Here is a 17,185-nt window from a genome sequence, read left to right as displayed (position 1 = left end):
ACTCAGGGTGTTGTGTAAATAAGCTTTTATTGGGACCTAGCCAGGTCCATTCCCTTAACCATTGTCTGTAGCAGGTACAGGAGCAGAGTTGAGGGACTGAGACAGACAGAGTATGGCCCACAAAGCCAGAAATATTTACTATCTGGTTCTTTGCAGAAGAATTGTCACACAGTGGTTCTCAACTGTGGCTGCACTGGAAGAATCTCTTGAAGGGCTTTTAAAACGTCTTACAGCCTGGTCCCTACTCCCACCCTCTAGACATTTGGATTTAATTGGCCTTGACTGGGGCCAGACACTTTTTTTAAAAAAAAAGCTTCCCAGGGGATTCCCAGAGTTGAGATCCACTGATCATGACCCTTTCTTCCAGCGGCAGGAGTATGACTTGTTTGTTCCCCAGGCTCCTGGGATCTCCCAGAATCCTCCAGCAAAAATCTCTTTGGTGCCTGGGAAAAAAAGTCAGCCTTATCTCCGGTGAGAAAGCGCTGACCCACCCTGAATTCCTGGCTCAAGCCTGGAGAGGCTTGACCTTATCAGTCCTCAGTCTGGCCTGCATTCTTTCTGAGGCTCCCGGCCCATCCCACAAAGACTATCTGGCCTTCTTTCCCTGGTGAGGGTTTCTCATCTCCTGCCTAGCCTGGGATAAGGGCCACCGTCCACCCGTTCAGCCCTTCATCTTCCTGCTCATGGGCATGTTGGAGCAGGCAGGGGAAAAATGGCTCACGCAGCATCTTCCCAGGTATTAGTTGGCAGGACTCAACCTCAAAGGCTGTCGCCGAGGTCACATGTCCATCAGATCTCCCAGTCTGCCTGAGAGAGGGAATTCTTGGTTTGGATTCAGTGGCCTCTTGTGTTACTTGTATAAGTTGCCTCTGAGTGGGCTCATTTGATTTTTTTTTTTTTTTTGTCCCTTTGCTTATGGTGCCTTTAAGAAAGAGGTCGTGCCCTCTTCATTTGGCCTCGCCTGATTATAGTCACGTCTTGGTCGGCTCTGGTAATTACTGCCTGTCAGCACGGCAACTGTCCAGGCTTGCTGTCCTTTGTGCCCGAGTACTCCTGGGCTCCCTCGAGCAGGTGCCTGCAGTGCTGACTCCTGGAGGCGCGCACCTGGTCTGAAGGCGTAGTCTGCTCACAGGATGTCTTTGGACAAGGACTACCCTCTTTAAAAAGCGTGGCCTCTGCCTGGGGCGATCTTGGGTTCTCATGGTCCAGAGATGTAAGAGGAGATGGAGACAGACACAGATGGATGCATGGACGGACACATTTCCCCCTTTTAATAGCCCATGAAATTGAAATCTGAAGTAATGACTGGGGTCTGCAGCATTCAGAGTGCTAAACACACCGACTGAGTTCACTTCTTGGGCACTGGGGACCGGAGGCCCATTTCTTCTTCCGTTGGAAAAGCTAATCTGACCCCCAGGAGCCCACGTTCTAGACAGAAGTCCCTCTTTGACTGATGGCATGATGTAGATCAAATCATTGCCCACTCAGCCTTCATCTATAAAAGTAGGGAAACATACTCGTCATCTCTCACAAGAGGCAGTGCTCTGTGACAACCTGGACTGATGGGGTGGGGAGGGAGGTTCAGGAGGGAGGGGACATATGTATACCTGTGGCCAGTTCATGTTGATGTATGGTAAAAACTATGACAATATTGTAAATATTTTTCAATTTAAAAAATATATATAAAGAAAAGAAAGGTGCAATAGGAAAAAATAATAATAATAAAATTCTCATTCCAAAGGGGGAAAAAAAAAAAAGAATTTCTGAGAATAGATGAAATTAATATGAAAGTTACATTGTTGTAGCCAGGTATAGTAATTTACACTGCTGAGGTAAATTTACACTGCTAAGCCTTAACCTTCTTATATCATCCAAAGCAGTGCTTTACGCCTGCACAGCCTCCTGAAACTGTTTAATAGTTCTGCCCACTCAGACTCTTCAAATGAGAAGGGAGCTTCAAAGGTGAAAGTCTGGTATTTATCCTAAATCTTGAGATTGGAGACGTGTCTCAGCAGAGAGATGTTTCTTTTGCTCAGTGTTGTGGTGTACGTGCCATTAAAGGGCTTCCTGGGTGATTCAGGAGTAAAGAACTTGCCTGCCAATGCAGGAGACACAGGTTCTATCCCTGGGTCGGAAGGATCCCCTGGAGAAGGAAATGGCAACCCACTCCAGTATTTTTGCTGGGAAATCCCATGGGCAGAGGAGCCTGGCAGGCTACAGTCCATGGAGTCACAAAGAGTTAGACATGACTTAGTGACTGAGCAACACGCCATTAAAAATGGGGTCCAGAGTTTTGAGCTTTTCCCTGGATTCTGCAATGGCTTCCATTAGACTTACTGGCAAACTTTAGGAACTGAGAATTTGTCTTTAAACTTCTGAGTTATATTATTAAAAGTTACACCAGTGTTTGTCACTCTCCTTAGCATGTTAAGATACAATGTACTAACTGTCTTAGGTACTTGAGTTGCCTTTTCCCTCATTCCAGCCCTGGATTTGTATAGTTTTAGAGACCATAGCAAAAGTAACATGAATGATATCCATAAGTGAAACCTTTCATCATTTAGGATTGTTTCATCTATAAGTAACAGAAAAGACTAACACCCCCGGGCCTGAACAGTAAGGCCATCCATTGTGACCTAGCAGTGTCCAAGGTGGGGGTGGCCTCCCCATTGGTGGACTCGGGAGCTCAATGACGTCATAGTACGTCAGGATCCCCTCTAGGACTGGCCCAGGCTCAGTGTCCTGGGGGAGAGACAGATGCCTGAGAGCCTTAGGACTCAGCTATGTGGGAGAACTGGGCGGCAGGTTGCCATGTGTCTATCCATCCGTACCCATCACTCCTGCCGTGTGTATGTACTTCAAGTCTCTTTACAAATTTACCCTATGAAGTTGCAGACAGAGTTTTGCCAGTGATTTCAGATCATTGTTACTGATGTTTAACATTGCAGTTAACTTCCCTGGACTTTGGTGGTGGGGTTACTCTCAGTTTGGAATGGAAAAGATCTCAGGCAGTAACTGTTGGCATTGTCTTCCTCGCCTACAAGGTGACAAGTGGACACACGTGGAAGGAGTCAGGAAGCCCTTGGCTCATTCGCTTGTTATCTGGGCCCCAGTGGAAGTCCCTTCCATTCAGGCCTGGGAAACTTACATCCCAGGAGTTAAATGTGGAGATTTTGTAGAAATGATTTTTGTCTGTTTAAGATCATTGTTTGAAGTGTTCCTTTCCTTACTGGTCTTAAATAAGACCAAAAAGTCAGGCAAAATGGAGGTTCTCGGATTTGGAAATAGACGTTCTTCATCTAAGAAAGAATTCTGTTCTAAAAACATTTTACTGTTTTGAGGAGATTAGAATTCTAAATATAAGAACATTTGAGGTAAAGTTGACAAATACTTAGCTCCTCCAGGTGTTTATTTCCAGTAGATTATAGTAATTTGACATTCTGACTGATGGGGACTTCAATAGTAGACATTCCATAGAACTGTTTTGTTTTTGTTTTGTTTTGTTTTTTTAAGGAGACATCTGGAGAGCTCAAATTAACTTGGGATGTGGTTCTATTTGAGGATATTGAATAATCTTGCCATTTAAATCACTTGATGGCCTTGAGCCATCTTCTCCAGTATTAAATCAAGACATGATTAAGTTTCTAGATGTTGGCATCTAAGTTACCTGAATGACAGTCTTTTCTACCCAGATCAAAGGAGTTAAAGAATGGATGCTGACGTGGAACTGTACTCATTGTCCTGTGGCAGCCTGGATGGGAGGGGGATTTAGGGGAGAATGGATACATGCGTATGTATGGCTGAGTCGCTCTGCTGTGCCCCTGAAACTATCACAACACTGTTAATCAGCTATATCCCAATACAAAATAAAAAGTTTAAAGTTTCTTTTTTAAAAAAAGAATGGATGGTGGCCTTGCAGATGGCTCTTATGAGCAGGTGAAACTAATGAAAATGACCCAGAGGCAGATTCCATCAATGTGCGGTGACTCTCAGATCAAAGAGGAACCTACACAGCTCAGGGAGGGACAGGAAGCAAGTCACTGCAGCTACAAGGCCTAAGAGAAAGGAGACAGAAGCATGAAGAGAAAGGGATGCAGAGAAGTGGATGGGGTGATAGAAATTAGAAGTGGCTGCATGCTGCTCCAGTTGCTGAGACAGCAGAGAAGGCTCGACTGACCATGCTCAGCATGCAACTGGGTGGCTGAACGTGTCTCATTCACCCCCAGGTATTGGCCATCTGTAATCACGATGCTGTGTCTGTTATAAGACTTTAAATCATATGTGCTGCACTGCTGAAGAAAGCATTTAGCTATGCAATCTGATTTAGTGGAACATCCATCAAAAACAAACTGCTAGAATAAAAGTGTGGGTACTTCACTTCAGCTCTTGGGGAGCCAACACTACGAACACTCAAGCCTACCACATACTGGCATGTGACTAGGAAGTAGTCTTTTTCATTTTTTACAAATCTTTAGGTTTTTTTCCTTTTCTATGTCAAAAATCATTCATGTGGAAGCTATAGATATGAAGAGAGTAAATATAAAATCTTTTGGAATGAGACCATGGAGAAGAACAGTCAGCTTCTGAGTTCTGTCCTTCCAGTGACTTCCATGGTGTGCACATTTTAAAAGGAAGGAAAAGTGGTTTCATACTATATGTACTGTTTTCATCGTAAAGAATAGTTTTCTATACCATAACCATGCCTCCCCCATCCCCACCTCCTGTGTATATGTGGTTTGTAAACCTGATAGTTTTGCAGTTGAAGTAAACAGAGTTTTGATTTACCTATAGCTATATATTTTATTATGTAGAATCAAGTAGAAGGTAGTCATGTGAAAAATCAAACATCAAGGTTCAAAGTGGTGAGATGTACATTCTTAGGAGCGAGGACCAACTTGGAAATCTGAGACTGGGAATTCATTACTTAATATAGTGATTTAGAAGCTCCTGTTTATGTGTGTTTGTTTACTTTAAAGGATCCATTATAAAATTATGTTTTCCTTCTGTTTAGCCTTCTCTGGATATTCAACAAATACAAAGTATGACCCATACCAAATTAAGGCAGAGATAGCAAGTCGTCGGGATAGGGTGAGTAAAATGAATATTTTCATAACTAGAAACCCTGTGTATATTTGTACATAATATCACTTATCATGGTTCATTATATGATGGTCAGTGTGTCTCACACTCATAATTTAGTAAGATTTTCATTTTCATGAATTATTATTATTACATTTGGTTATACTTTCTACTATTTTTTCAATAGGAGGAGAAAAGCTTCATTTTAAAACCACAGCCCATCTAACAAAAAAAATCGCCTGTACCCCTGTGTTTCAAGGGGCTAGATTCACCCCCCTATTTGGAAAGATTTGACAGTGTCAGGGCCCAACCTCAGAGGACTGGATGACTCTCAGCAGGTTTAGCATCTGTCTGCTGTTCTTTCCTGGTGGCTCTATTCCCAGAGAAATTGGCCTGCCATAGTGTTTGACCAGAAGGTTCCGAGGCACCTTCCCAGTGGTGCCCAGTTCTTTGGATGCCACCATGTCCCATCCCTCAGCCTTTGTCATGTGTGTCTGGAAGGAGGGATGGGAGACATCTTGGAGCCCAAGCCTCCGGTCCTGGTGTCTCAGTCCCTAAATCAGAGCATCTCTTTGAGGGCCATGGTTCTCATATTCTAGCACACGCTTGAAAACACTGGGGGCATCAGTTCAAAATGAAAACTCTAGGCCACCCCTAGTTTTAACACAGGCCCGGAGTGAGTCCCAGCACCTGTTTTAAATAAGCACTCTCTGCGACTGAGTTCCAGGTACCCAAAGCCATGCTTTGAGCAATGGCATCTCCTAGGTGGGACTTTAAACGGAAGGGAGGATGGAAAAAAAAAAAAAGCATGACAGAGTTTGCTCATTGCATTATGTCAGTTAATACCTTGAAAAGAAAATCACTGACGATTCCAGGGTTCCCTGTGGGTAGAAAGCCCTTGGGGATCCGGGCCTTGTGTGTCTCAGCCAGCTGGCTTCTTTGCCAGGGCTGTGTGTTAGGCCTGTCGATGGAAGGTCCAGGCAAGAGGGTGACCCAGGGAATTGCAAGCCAATCAGAAATTGAGAGGACAGTGCTAACAACTGTAGAAAAACCATTTTTCACAGCATGCTTTTGGGAAAAAAAATATGTCGTTTGTCTTTAGCTTTCCAGATTAAAACGAGAGCTGACCCAGATGAAGCAAGAACTGCAGTACAAAGAGAAGGGAGTGGAGACCCTGCAAGAGTGAGTGGCCTGTGGTGATGGGGGGAGCATTTCCCTGCAGTTTCCTGTTGTGCTGACCTCTTATATGCTGGGACATGTGTCTTAAAGCTTCTTGGGTGTTCACTTTTCTGCTTTTATTTATGCTCGTTATGTACCAGTCATAAGCATCAGATCTCTTTTCCTTGAAGATATCTTGTTCTTGTTTCCTTGGGAAGCAAGATCTTTATTGGAATATTTGTGCACATTCTTGATAGCTAACTGTCTAAAACACACAAGGCTATTTCCATTTAAATTCCTATTTGACTAGTTTTAGTCTCTTCAGTGTTTTAGTTCTAAAATTTAAATTAATTAAAACTAAATAAAGTTAAACTGTTAGTCCCCAGTCTCAGTAGCCACATCTGAAATGCTCAGTAGTCACGTGTGTCTAGTGCAAATCTTCTCCACCTCAGTGCTCATGACTTTTGGGGCCAAATAGCTGTCTGTGGTGGGAGCTCTCCAGTGCACTGTAAGATGGTTAACAGCATCCGTGGCCTTGGCCTCCTATGTGCCGGTCGCAGCCTCTCACCCAGTTGTGACAGCCAAAAACGTCTCCACATATTGCCAAGTGTTTCCTAGAGGGCACGTGTGTCCCACATGGAGGACCACTAAGCTAGTGGCCCCTGCATTGGGCAGCACAGATAATAGGCTATTTACATCCTCACAAATGGGTGATCCCCTGGAGAAGGAAATGGCAACCCACTCCAGTATTCTTGCCTGGAGAATCCCATGGACGGAGGAGCCTGGTGGGCTTCAGTCCATGGGGTCACAAAGAGTCAGACACGACAGAGCGACTTATCATATATCTACACAGAACATTCTGTCGGACGGCCTGATCTATAGGTCATCCTCCTGTTGACATCTTTGCAATTAGAACTCTGTCCCTACTGAGAGTTTGGAGATTTTAAAGTTCTTAATATTTGCGAATTCTATTACGTGAGCAAATTAAGTGAACAGTAGTTACTGTGTCAATGGTGGTGTTGGTGGTCTGAAAGAATTCATTTTCTCTAGAAGGGGTTTTGCATGCCTGTTGGTTCTAAGTCTGTTTCCTTTTGATTCAGATCCTGGTTTCACTTGCTGAACTTGGGCATGTGCTTCACACCTTCTATGCCGACTCTTCTCATGTGGTTGTCTGAGTTCGACTGCTCTGACAAGATACTTTAGACTGAGTGACTTAAAGAGCAGATATTGACTTCTGATGGTTCCAGAGGCCAGAACTCCAAGGTCAAGGCACTGGAAGTCCATTATGAGCCTTCTGACTGTGTCTTGACATGGTGTTGTTGTTTGGTGGGGGGCTCTGGTCTCTGGTGTCTCTTTCTTTAAAGACAGTGGTCCCTTCATGGGGCCCCACCCTCATGACTTCATCTAAATCTAATAACCCCCTAAAGGACCCATTTCCAAACAACATCCCATTGGGGATTGGGATTCACCCCAAGAATTTGGGGGGACGTGAACATTCAGTCCATAGCAGTGACCATTGGGCTAAATTGTCCGAGGACAGCAACAATGCCTGCTGCACAGTCAGCCTTCAGCAAATGACGGGAATCCATGTGGCTACAATTCTTGGTAAACAGGGGCAGTGTGCTACTCTCTTGGCATCCTGTGTGTAGATGCAGTGACCGCGTGTCAGATGTATCATTCTTTATAAGGAGGGAACATGGAATGTGAGTGTTTGCCAAAGGTAATGACCTCAGCCTCACATAAAGGGTAATCAAACCCTGTTGTTCAGCATGAGGTAGAGATTCACTTTCTTACTCACCCAGGATTGCTTTGGCTGACGACTTTTTTGTCTGCTTCTTTATTGAGAACGTATTATAGACACCAGGGGAGACACCATACAAAGGTGAGCTGGGTCCTGCTTGGAGGGCTTGGCTCTTCTGGCTCTGAGACACTGCCATGCCCCCTGCAGGTCCCCCCTGAGGTGGGATTTGGCCACGTGCTTAGCATGAGCTGCAGGCTTTTAACCTTACAGTCAGTTTTTTGCTTTCTTTGCCACAACCTGCAGCAGTGTGTGTATGTGTGCGTGTGCGCGTGTGCATGTGTGCAAGAAAACCCCTTCTCCTTGGCATTGCTAGGAACTAACTTCATCTCTCATAGGCAGTCATTCTTTAAAAAAATATTTACTAATCTTTGGCTGTACTGTCTCTTTGTTGCTGCGAGGGCTAACTCTCTAGTTGAGGTGTGTGGGCTTCTCATTGTGGTGGCTTCTCTTGTGGAGCATGGACTCTCAGCACATAAGCTTCAGTAGTTGTAGCCCCCGGATGCTGGAGCACAGGCTCAATAGCTGTGGCTCAGCTGTTCACACGGCATGCGGGATCTTCCCAGACCAGGGATCGAAACTGTGTCTCCTGCGTTGGCAGGCAGATTCTTTACTTACCTGTGAGCCACCAGGAGAAACCTCAGCATCATTTTAAGACTGGAAAAAGGTGGCCTCAGTTTCTCCAGGTTTATGGGACGGGAAGCAGAAGCCGGTACAGGAAGTTGTCAGTTTACACCTGCAACCAGAGCGGAGTATGAGCCTGCAGAGAGAATGCCAATGCTGTTGATCCTCTTTCTGCTTTCCTTTGCAAGCCCCCTTGTGTGGGGTCAGCAATGGTAAACATGCCCCCTGCCAAGGGGATGGCCCCCACTCTGCGGCAGAGCCTATGGGAATGCCCGGCTTCCCCCATGCAGGCTGAGGGTGGCCTGAAGGAAAGCTCTGGACCTGGACTTGGTCTTGGGGTGTCCTAGCCGAGCTTTCCAAACGAAACTGCCTCTCAAAGCAGCTTCTGGTTGGCTGCTATGTTGTCATTGTGCACGATCACTCTATGCTATGACATGACGTCTCAGGAAGGAGAGAAAACAGGAGTGCTTGTGCCATGCTTATTTGTTAATACAGTGTTGTGCTGGTGAAAAAGTGGCCTCACACCTTCCTCTGAGTTACACAGGCCATGTATAAGATGAAAACAGCCTCTTTATTTTTCTGGTAATGAAGACTGGCTCTTGTGTTTGGATCACATCATGTGGATTGGTATGCTTTATTGAGAAATTGGGAAAACCTCGGGTAAGCATCGATAATGTGATTACCCTACCCCTACTGCAAAATCCTGACTCTGAACACAGATAATACATGCACTGTTGTATGTCAATGGGCTTCTCAGATATTATTACCAACCTCGACTTAAGGCAGAAACCCTAGATTTCCCTCCAGAAAAGTTTCTGCTGTTCTTGCTTCCCAGAATATCCCGTGTATTTTTTTCCAGGGCACCTCACTGAGAGTTTGGCGACTCACAACATTTTAAACTCGACTTGTTTATCTTGGTGAACTTTCCTGGCTAGCAAGGAAATCCATCATTACGCTTGGGTCCAAGTGAGGAAAAAAGAGCCTTTTGTATTTTTTTTTTTAAGCCTATGTGCGTTGTTAATTTTTGTAGATGGGAACTGGCCGTGAACACAATCTCTGGGTTAATGATAGAATGTGTGTGTTTGTGTGTGTGTGTGTGTACTATATATAAACTTTTAATGATGGAAAATGTCAAACATACACAAAAGTCAAGAGAATAGTATAAGGGAACCTTCCAGTACCTGTCTCCCCACTTCTACAGCTAACTACACAATGGCCAGTCTTGTTTTGTCACACAGCTACAGAGCCTCATTGCCCAAGCTTTTACCACGTTATTGAAGCAAATCCCAGAATCGTATTTAGTCCATAAATGTCTCCTAAAGTTACGGACTCCTTTTGAAAACGTAACTAATACCTGTGCCACTTAGTAGTAATCTCTTCATGTTGTCCATTTTCCAGTGGGTTTTTCCCCACCTCCCTGGTTTGTTTGGGTCCAGGTTCAGACTAGGTCCATGTTTCTTCATCTCTACCCCCCTCTCCTTTTTTCTTTTTTCCTTTATTTCTTCCTTTTGACAACGTACTTGTTGAAGAAGCTACTCTCCTTGTCCCAAAGAATTGCCCCGATCCTGGATTTTGCTACAGGAATGTGCATTGCATCATTTCACATGCTCCTGTGTCCCCTGCTCTTTATTTATGTAAACTGGTGTCATTAATCCCACAGGCTTGATCTGACTCAAGTTCCATTGCATTTTCTCTTCTTTTAGGGGTTAAATATGGTTTGTAGCTGGTGGTGTTACTTTGATCGGGAGGTACACACTCTCTGGTTGCCTCGTGTATGTGTGTGTGTGTGTGGTGTAAAGATTATAATTGGGGTTTGACATTGACAGCCTGATAACGTCCATTTATGTGTGTGTGTGTGTGTGTGCACTCAGTCGCTCAGTCACGTCCAACTCTTTGTGACCCCATGAACTGCAGCCCTAATTCTAGGGCACAGGCTAAGTAGTTGTGGCACGTGGGATCTTCCCAGACCAAGGATCAAACCTGTGTCCCTTGCATTAGCAGGTAGACCACTGAGCCACCAGAGAAGCCCCCAGAGCCTTCTTATTAACTGCCCTCCAGCATTTCTTCTCTGCTCCTTACTGTACTATATTGTGTTTGAATAAATCTTATTTCTACCACTGCTGTTCAAATCATAAAAGTAGGCGCTAGCTAGACGTGCCAGTAACCCCTTTCCTGGAGGTGCGTGCTTATCAGCCCCTGGGTCTGTGCTTCGAGCCTTTTAATTGCTTGATGACTGTCTTCCTTCTTGGGATGCCATGATGGAGTTAAGCCCATATGTCTCCTTCAGTGACTCAGAGCGACTGCCCTCCGAGGAGCGTTCAGTATCACGGCAAGGCAGTGTTAGATCTTGGAATTAGCATTTTCTCTCTGAGGGGATTTACAGGTTTCAGGAGAGCATGGGCTTGTCCGCAGTCCACACAGGCTTAGAGCAGGATATCCTGTTACCATAGCTCAGAGGCTCCTCAGATAACAGTAAAACCTACAGAAGTGGAGGCGGAAACAAAAAGAGTGTTGTTCCCAGTCGTGGGATGGATCTGGTGTTCCACATGGGACCGACGGCTGATAGAAGCTGCCAGAAGCTCTTTGGGATTCTGGTTCGTTCAAGGCCGCCTGCCAGAACCAGTGATGTAACAGGTAGAGTCGTAACAAGACTCCTCCTTCTTGGGGGTTGTAATATGTGCTATTAACGTGGACGACCTTTCGAGACCTGGCTGCCCTTTCCTCTAAGATGTGGGTCGAAGAATTCGTTTGGTTTGATTTTTGCCAACGCGGTTCTCTTGACGTCTTAAATTGAACAAGAAATACTGACACTTGAGGGCAGGGGGAGGTTGTTGAGAAATGCCTCAAAAATGCCTTCTCGGCGGTGTGCCATCAGCGTTTGATGCTGCGCCTTCTTTTCTCTGGCTTCCCTGGTGGCTCAGACAGTAAAGAATCTGCCCGCAAAGCGGGAGACCTGGGTTCAATCCCTGGGTTGGGAAGATCCCCTGGAGGAGGGCATGGCAATCCACTCCAGTATTCTTGCCTGGAGAATTCCCATGGACAGAGGAGATTGGCGGGCTACGGTCCATGGGGTCGCAGAGAGTCAGATGCGACTGAGTGACTAACGCTTTTAACACGCTTCTTTTCTAACAGTTTCTTTCAAAGGCAGGATGTAAAGAGTGCCAGTCTGCTTTGGCCTGCCATCTGACTGTGTGGACGGTCCTCAGATTTGACATGGTGTCACTTTGGAAGCTTGAGCTTGAATGTATTGCTAGCCTGGTGACAGAAGAGGCTGAGTGTGGCGTGAAGGGCCTCAGTGTGGACCTCGCTGTGTGACCTTGAGCAAGTCATTCAACCTCCCTGGTTGAATGTTGAGTGAAAAGTAAAGGCTATGTTTTAGAGGGAATTTGAAAACTCCCAAATAAACGAATTTTGCAGATGTGATATAAAAGAGAGTTCCTGTTCTTTGAGGTTTTTGTTACATGAAAATTGATCACAGTTGACAGATGGAAGCGGTTAGAGTTCTGTGGAGCCTGCTTCTTCCCCTTACCAAAGCATACGGACCCTACCCTGGCCACCCTGAGCCAGGAGTGCACCAGCGGGTAGCAAGGGCCAGTAGCTGCACCAAGTTTTTCCATGCTGCTGCTGCTGCTGCTAAGTCGCTTCAGTCGTGTCTGACTCTGTGCAGCCCCATAGACGGCAGCCCACCAGGCTCCCCCGTCCCTGGGATTCTCCAGGTGAGAACACTGGAGTGGGTTGCCATTTCCTTCTCTAATGCATGAAAGTGAAAAGTGAAAGTGAAGTCGCTCAGTCGTGCCCGACTCTTAGCGACCCCATGGACTGCAGCCCACCAGGCTCCTCCGTCCATGGGATTTTCCAGGCAAGAGTACTGGAGTGGGGTGCCATTGCCTTCTCCAAGTTTTTCCATAGAACAGCTAAAATGGAAAAACTCCAATTTGGACTTGAGAGCTGGGAGATGTGGGTTTGAGTTGTGGGTCTGCCAGATCTTAGCTTGTCCTTTTGGGCCACTTAGTCTCTCTGAGCCTCAATTTTTGCATCACGAAGTCTGGGAAGATTATGCTTATCTCATAAACCTGTTCAGGGGATTAAATGAGGTGAGACATAAAGCATGCAGCAGGACAGTCACCTAGCAGGTGTTTGATACTTGAACTATTGTAATATGCTATTTATATACCTATCTAATTTAATCAAACACATACATATATAATTCGATCAAATAGATACTTGTATAATTTAATCAGGGACTTCCGAGGTAGTAGAGAAGTGGTAAAGAATTCTCCTGCCAGTGAAGGAGATGTAAGAGACATGGGTTCATTCCCTGGGTTGGGAAGATCACCTGAAGGAGGACAGGGCAACCCATTCCAGTATTCTTGCCTGGAGAATCCCATGAACAGGGGAGCCTGGCAGGTGACAGTCCATAGGGTAGCACAGAGTCAGACACAGCTGAAGCGACTCAGCATGCATGCATGCATAATTTAATCAAATGCATATAATTTAATCAGATCAAATATAAAATGTCTCTATAAGGTTATACTTACATAACAGTATCATTTCACGTAATTGCATATTCTATAATAACTCATAACTTTTTAAACAGTTACATTTCAGAGATTCCTAGAACTTTGAGATCATCTTTTCTAAGAGCTTTCACACTTTTTTGTTAAAACATGTGTAATCTTTTCCCCTATCCTTCCCCTCCAACGACATCTTCTATGGAAGCAGACTGTCTGAGATGGAACGAAGGGAAGGGCTTGCCGAAGCAGCAGTGAGGGGCCCCAACTCGTGGGTGGGCTCTCCCTTCAGCGACCCCAGCTCACCAGGCTGGGACAGCCTTGGGACAGAGTGAAAACAGCTGCTCTCGGTCAGTCTTCATTCCTTTTTGAGGTCTCAGAGCTCCTTGGGTGGAGCTAAGGTCAGGGCTGAGGCCTGCCGCCTTGAAGTTGAACTTTTGTTCTTGGGTGGGGGGGTGTTGGGGGGCTCTGTGGCATCTGCTGGTGAGATGTATTACAGGGTTTGCTGTTCTCTCTCCCTGGTGGGAACTGGGGCCTGTTTTCCTCCAAGCCACCAGCTGATGGTGCCTTGACAGGCTGCTGGCTCTGACCCGGGCTTTACTGATGGCTGCACTTAGGCTCTGTTGCTGCCTAAAGCCGTAAAGAAATCACAACACCCAAGTATGAGCCAGAGCCGACGGGGCTAGCGTCTCACGTTGTGGCCTTGACAGCGGCTGTGTGTCTGTACTCTGTGACCATTCGGTGAACACTGACTTCTAAGCAGTTGAGAATATTTTTTGTGTTGCATTCGAGTTTCATTTCTCTATAGGGGTGTCGGTGTCAGGTAACGATCCCTTAGCTGTATGTAGTTTTCTTTCTAGAGGAGTCAGTAGACCTGTAGTAGCAAAGGCATTGGTCATTAACTGTTAAGGAGAAATCACGCTTTTCTGGCCTTGGGTTTTCTGTGTTGAAATGATGTCACCCTTTTCTACAGACTTCATCAGCTTATGTCTGTTGTGATTTGTGACATTAAATGAGATATATTGGAGAGCCTTTTATCAGAAGATAGATATCAGGAGACATTGTTACATAAATGAGTCTAACTTCTCTCTGCAAGAAAAGTTGAGCCACTTCCTTGGCAGAGGTAGTGATGGGAGATGGATGGCCTTTGTGTCTGCCTTGCATCAGAGACTCTTGATTCCCCATAGAACAGCTAAAATGGAAAAACACGTGGCCAGGCCACATTGGGATCCAGGGATAGAATGAAGGAAGGATGAATGGATGTTTGGATGGAATGGGAGTACTAGAGAGGGAGTGATAAATTAGAACCAGGATAAAAGAACGAAAGATAGAGGAGCCATATGACTTCCCAAGTTTTGTGCAGGGCATCACTATTGAAACTTCACTACTTTTTGCTGTTTCCCATATATTCTTGTACACAGATTCCATAGGTATGTTTACTGAATAGACATTTTGGACTACTAACTGAGATGCTGGGGCTAAACGGATAAGACATGATCCTGCTCTCAGAGAGGGAAGTCTAAAATCTCTGGAAATGATTAGGAATCTTGCCTGGGACGTCCCTGCCTACGGAAGATGCTCTTGGAGCAGAGGGAGACATCCACCACCAGTCTTATCTCCTTGTATTCACCATGAACAAGGAAGGGCTTATGGGATCTTTTTTTTTTTCCTTTGCCAAAACATTGCTTTTTAGCTGTTCCCCGCCCTTCTATGAAGCTTTTAAGTTCTGGATTACTACTGTTTAATGGGATGTTACACTCTCGCATAGAATGACTCTTTTATTTCTTTTTGAACCAGGATTGATCGCAAGATGTCTAATGCTCACACCAACTACAAACTGGATGAGGCACAGGCTATAATGAGCGAGCTCAGGACCATCAAGAAAGCCATTTACACGGGCGAGAAGGAAAGGCGGGACCTGATGCAAGTAAGAGGCCGGGGAGCTCTTCAGAGCCCGCATCTGTCTCTCTGCCCTCCTGCGTGTCGTTCCTTTATTTATTTATTTCCCTTTTTTAAACATGTTCATAATGCCAGGGTTATCTAACTTTCCTTTATTTAAACATTAAAAAAATATATACGTATTTATATTATATCGTTATTATATAATCATGCAAATTTTAAACACATACATGTTTGTACAATATATGTATATTTGATATCTTCTATATATGTGTGTGTACGTATATATATATATATTTTTTAAATGTGCATGTTAGTTTCCTAGGGTTGCCATGACAAAGAACCACATACCAGGTGGCTTAGAACAACAGGAGTTTATTCTCTCCGAGTCTGGAGGACGAAGGTCTGATGTCAAGGTGCGGCAGGGCCACGGTCTGTCTGAAGGCTTTGGGGGAGGTCCTTCCTTGCCTCTTCCAGCCTCTGGGGGCTGCTGGCAGTCCTTGGTGTTCCTCAGCTTATAGATGCATCACTCTAGTCTCTGCCTTTGTGATCACATCTCTGCATATAAATTTTTTCTTCTTATAAGGACGCCAATCATTGGATTAGAACCTGTTCTCATCTTAGTTCGATTTCATCTGCAGACTTTTCCTTCCAAATAAGCACGTATTCCTAGGTTCTGGGGGTTAGGACTGAAGCATCTTTTTACAGGACACAATTCAGGCTACAGTAAGGGGTGACACATTTATATCATTTAATAACCAAAGTAATTTTAAAAGCGTATCATAACAGTCTTGCTGTCACCCCATTTTCTCACCTCCTATAACTACGGTTATGACCTTCTTGTGTGTCCTGCTAGTGTTTATACAGACATGTGATGGTGTGGACACGTGATCAGTTGCCCTCGAAGAAAGCTGGGCCTGTAGCTCTGTACGGCTGCATAGTATTCCACCATGAGGATAGACTTTATACTGGTTTTTTTTTTTTTTGCCACTTGAACTCCTGTAGCTTCTCTTATTTTTAGAAAAAACTGAGTTTTTGCCAAGGGACGCATGCTGGGCTCTTGCTCCATGCCGGAATGCATTTGATGCTCTCCGTCATGGCTTTTCTTTCCAGCTCAGTTCACTGAGTCGGCACCTGGCACTAGTAGGCATTTGTCTCAGTTCTGCAGCATGTAAAACATGCAAGGACATGGGAGCAAAGCTCACCTTCTTTGGCCAAGTACGACAGGTGTGCACATGACCACCTTGCATGGCGGTGCTTCCTAATGTCGAGGATGTGAGGCTGGAGTGTCCCCAGGGTGCTTGTTCAATTGCAGATTACCAGGCCACACCCCAGATCTCCTAGATTAGACTCTCTGGGGGTGGGATACAGAAATCTGTATTTTCAGATGCCCTGTATTTCCGGGTCATGAGAAGTAAATGACACTCAGTTGCCTCGAGTGGGTTCCCCACCAAGGAGGCTGGAGATGGAATTTCTGGAAGACACCTCAGACCCCAGCATCTTCTCTGAGACACTCCAGGGAGACACACAAGCAGTGTCTTCATCTAGTAAAATCAAATAAGTTGTTTCGTCTTTCTTATACAAAGAGAACAGTCTTGGCCCATCCCAAGACACCTTTGTCTAGATCCAGAGGCACCTGCCTGGGGTCTGCTGCACCTGGGCGTCTCGTGTCTGCAGTCTTTTAAAAATCTTAAAAAATCTGGTTTCTCTTGAACTTTCACCCGAAGGGGTTCCAGGTACCAGAATTTATACTTACTCTAATCTTTGGCCTACTGACATCCATATAAAATGACTTTGACCCTGTAGAATTATGACTGAAAAAATTTGCTTATAAGAATATGTGAGCATGGTCTAGGAGTTGTTTTCACCTTCTGTGTGGTTTTAAAGATCTCCAGGTAGCATTCCTTTCTGATGGAATTATTTATTGAAGGGAAATTTCAGATGGGAATGCTATCTCCCCTCCCCTTTGCTCTACTGAGGTACAGTTGACAAATAAAATTTTATAAATTTAGGGTGTACGTGCTGATTTGATAGACACATCTATTGTGAAATGATTACCACCATAAAATGAGTTCACACCTCTGTCACCTCACATGGGTACCTTGATTTTTTGTGC

The 17,185-nt window shown here is 45.0% G+C and overlaps 1 protein-coding gene across 4 annotated transcripts in view; it reads left to right on the top strand.

Annotated features, from left to right (window-relative positions):
• The window catches only part of WWC3 (WWC family member 3), a 110,130-nt gene that overhangs the window by 49,891 nt on the left and 43,054 nt on the right, over positions 1–17,185 (top strand). For 2 of the 4 annotated variants that reach the window (XM_059883909.1, XM_005228502.3), the window contains 4 exons: positions 5,012–5,088; positions 6,182–6,261; positions 14,968–15,097; positions 15,387–15,485. In XM_059883909.1, the coding sequence (XP_059739892.1) occupies positions 5,012–5,088; positions 6,182–6,261; positions 14,968–15,097; positions 15,387–15,485 (386 nt within the window). The remainder of the gene's footprint in view (positions 1–5,011; positions 5,089–6,181; positions 6,262–14,967; positions 15,098–15,386; positions 15,486–17,185) is intronic. The other 2 variants (XM_005228503.3, XM_005228501.4) reach the window with 1 other exon arrangement.

This window comes from Bos taurus, chromosome X, assembly GCF_002263795.3.
Source record: "Bos taurus isolate L1 Dominette 01449 registration number 42190680 breed Hereford chromosome X, ARS-UCD2.0, whole genome shotgun sequence".
In the NCBI taxonomy this organism is placed as follows: Eukaryota; Metazoa; Chordata; class Mammalia; order Artiodactyla; family Bovidae; genus Bos; species Bos taurus.
This window is presented reverse-complemented; position numbering and strand designations above follow the sequence as displayed.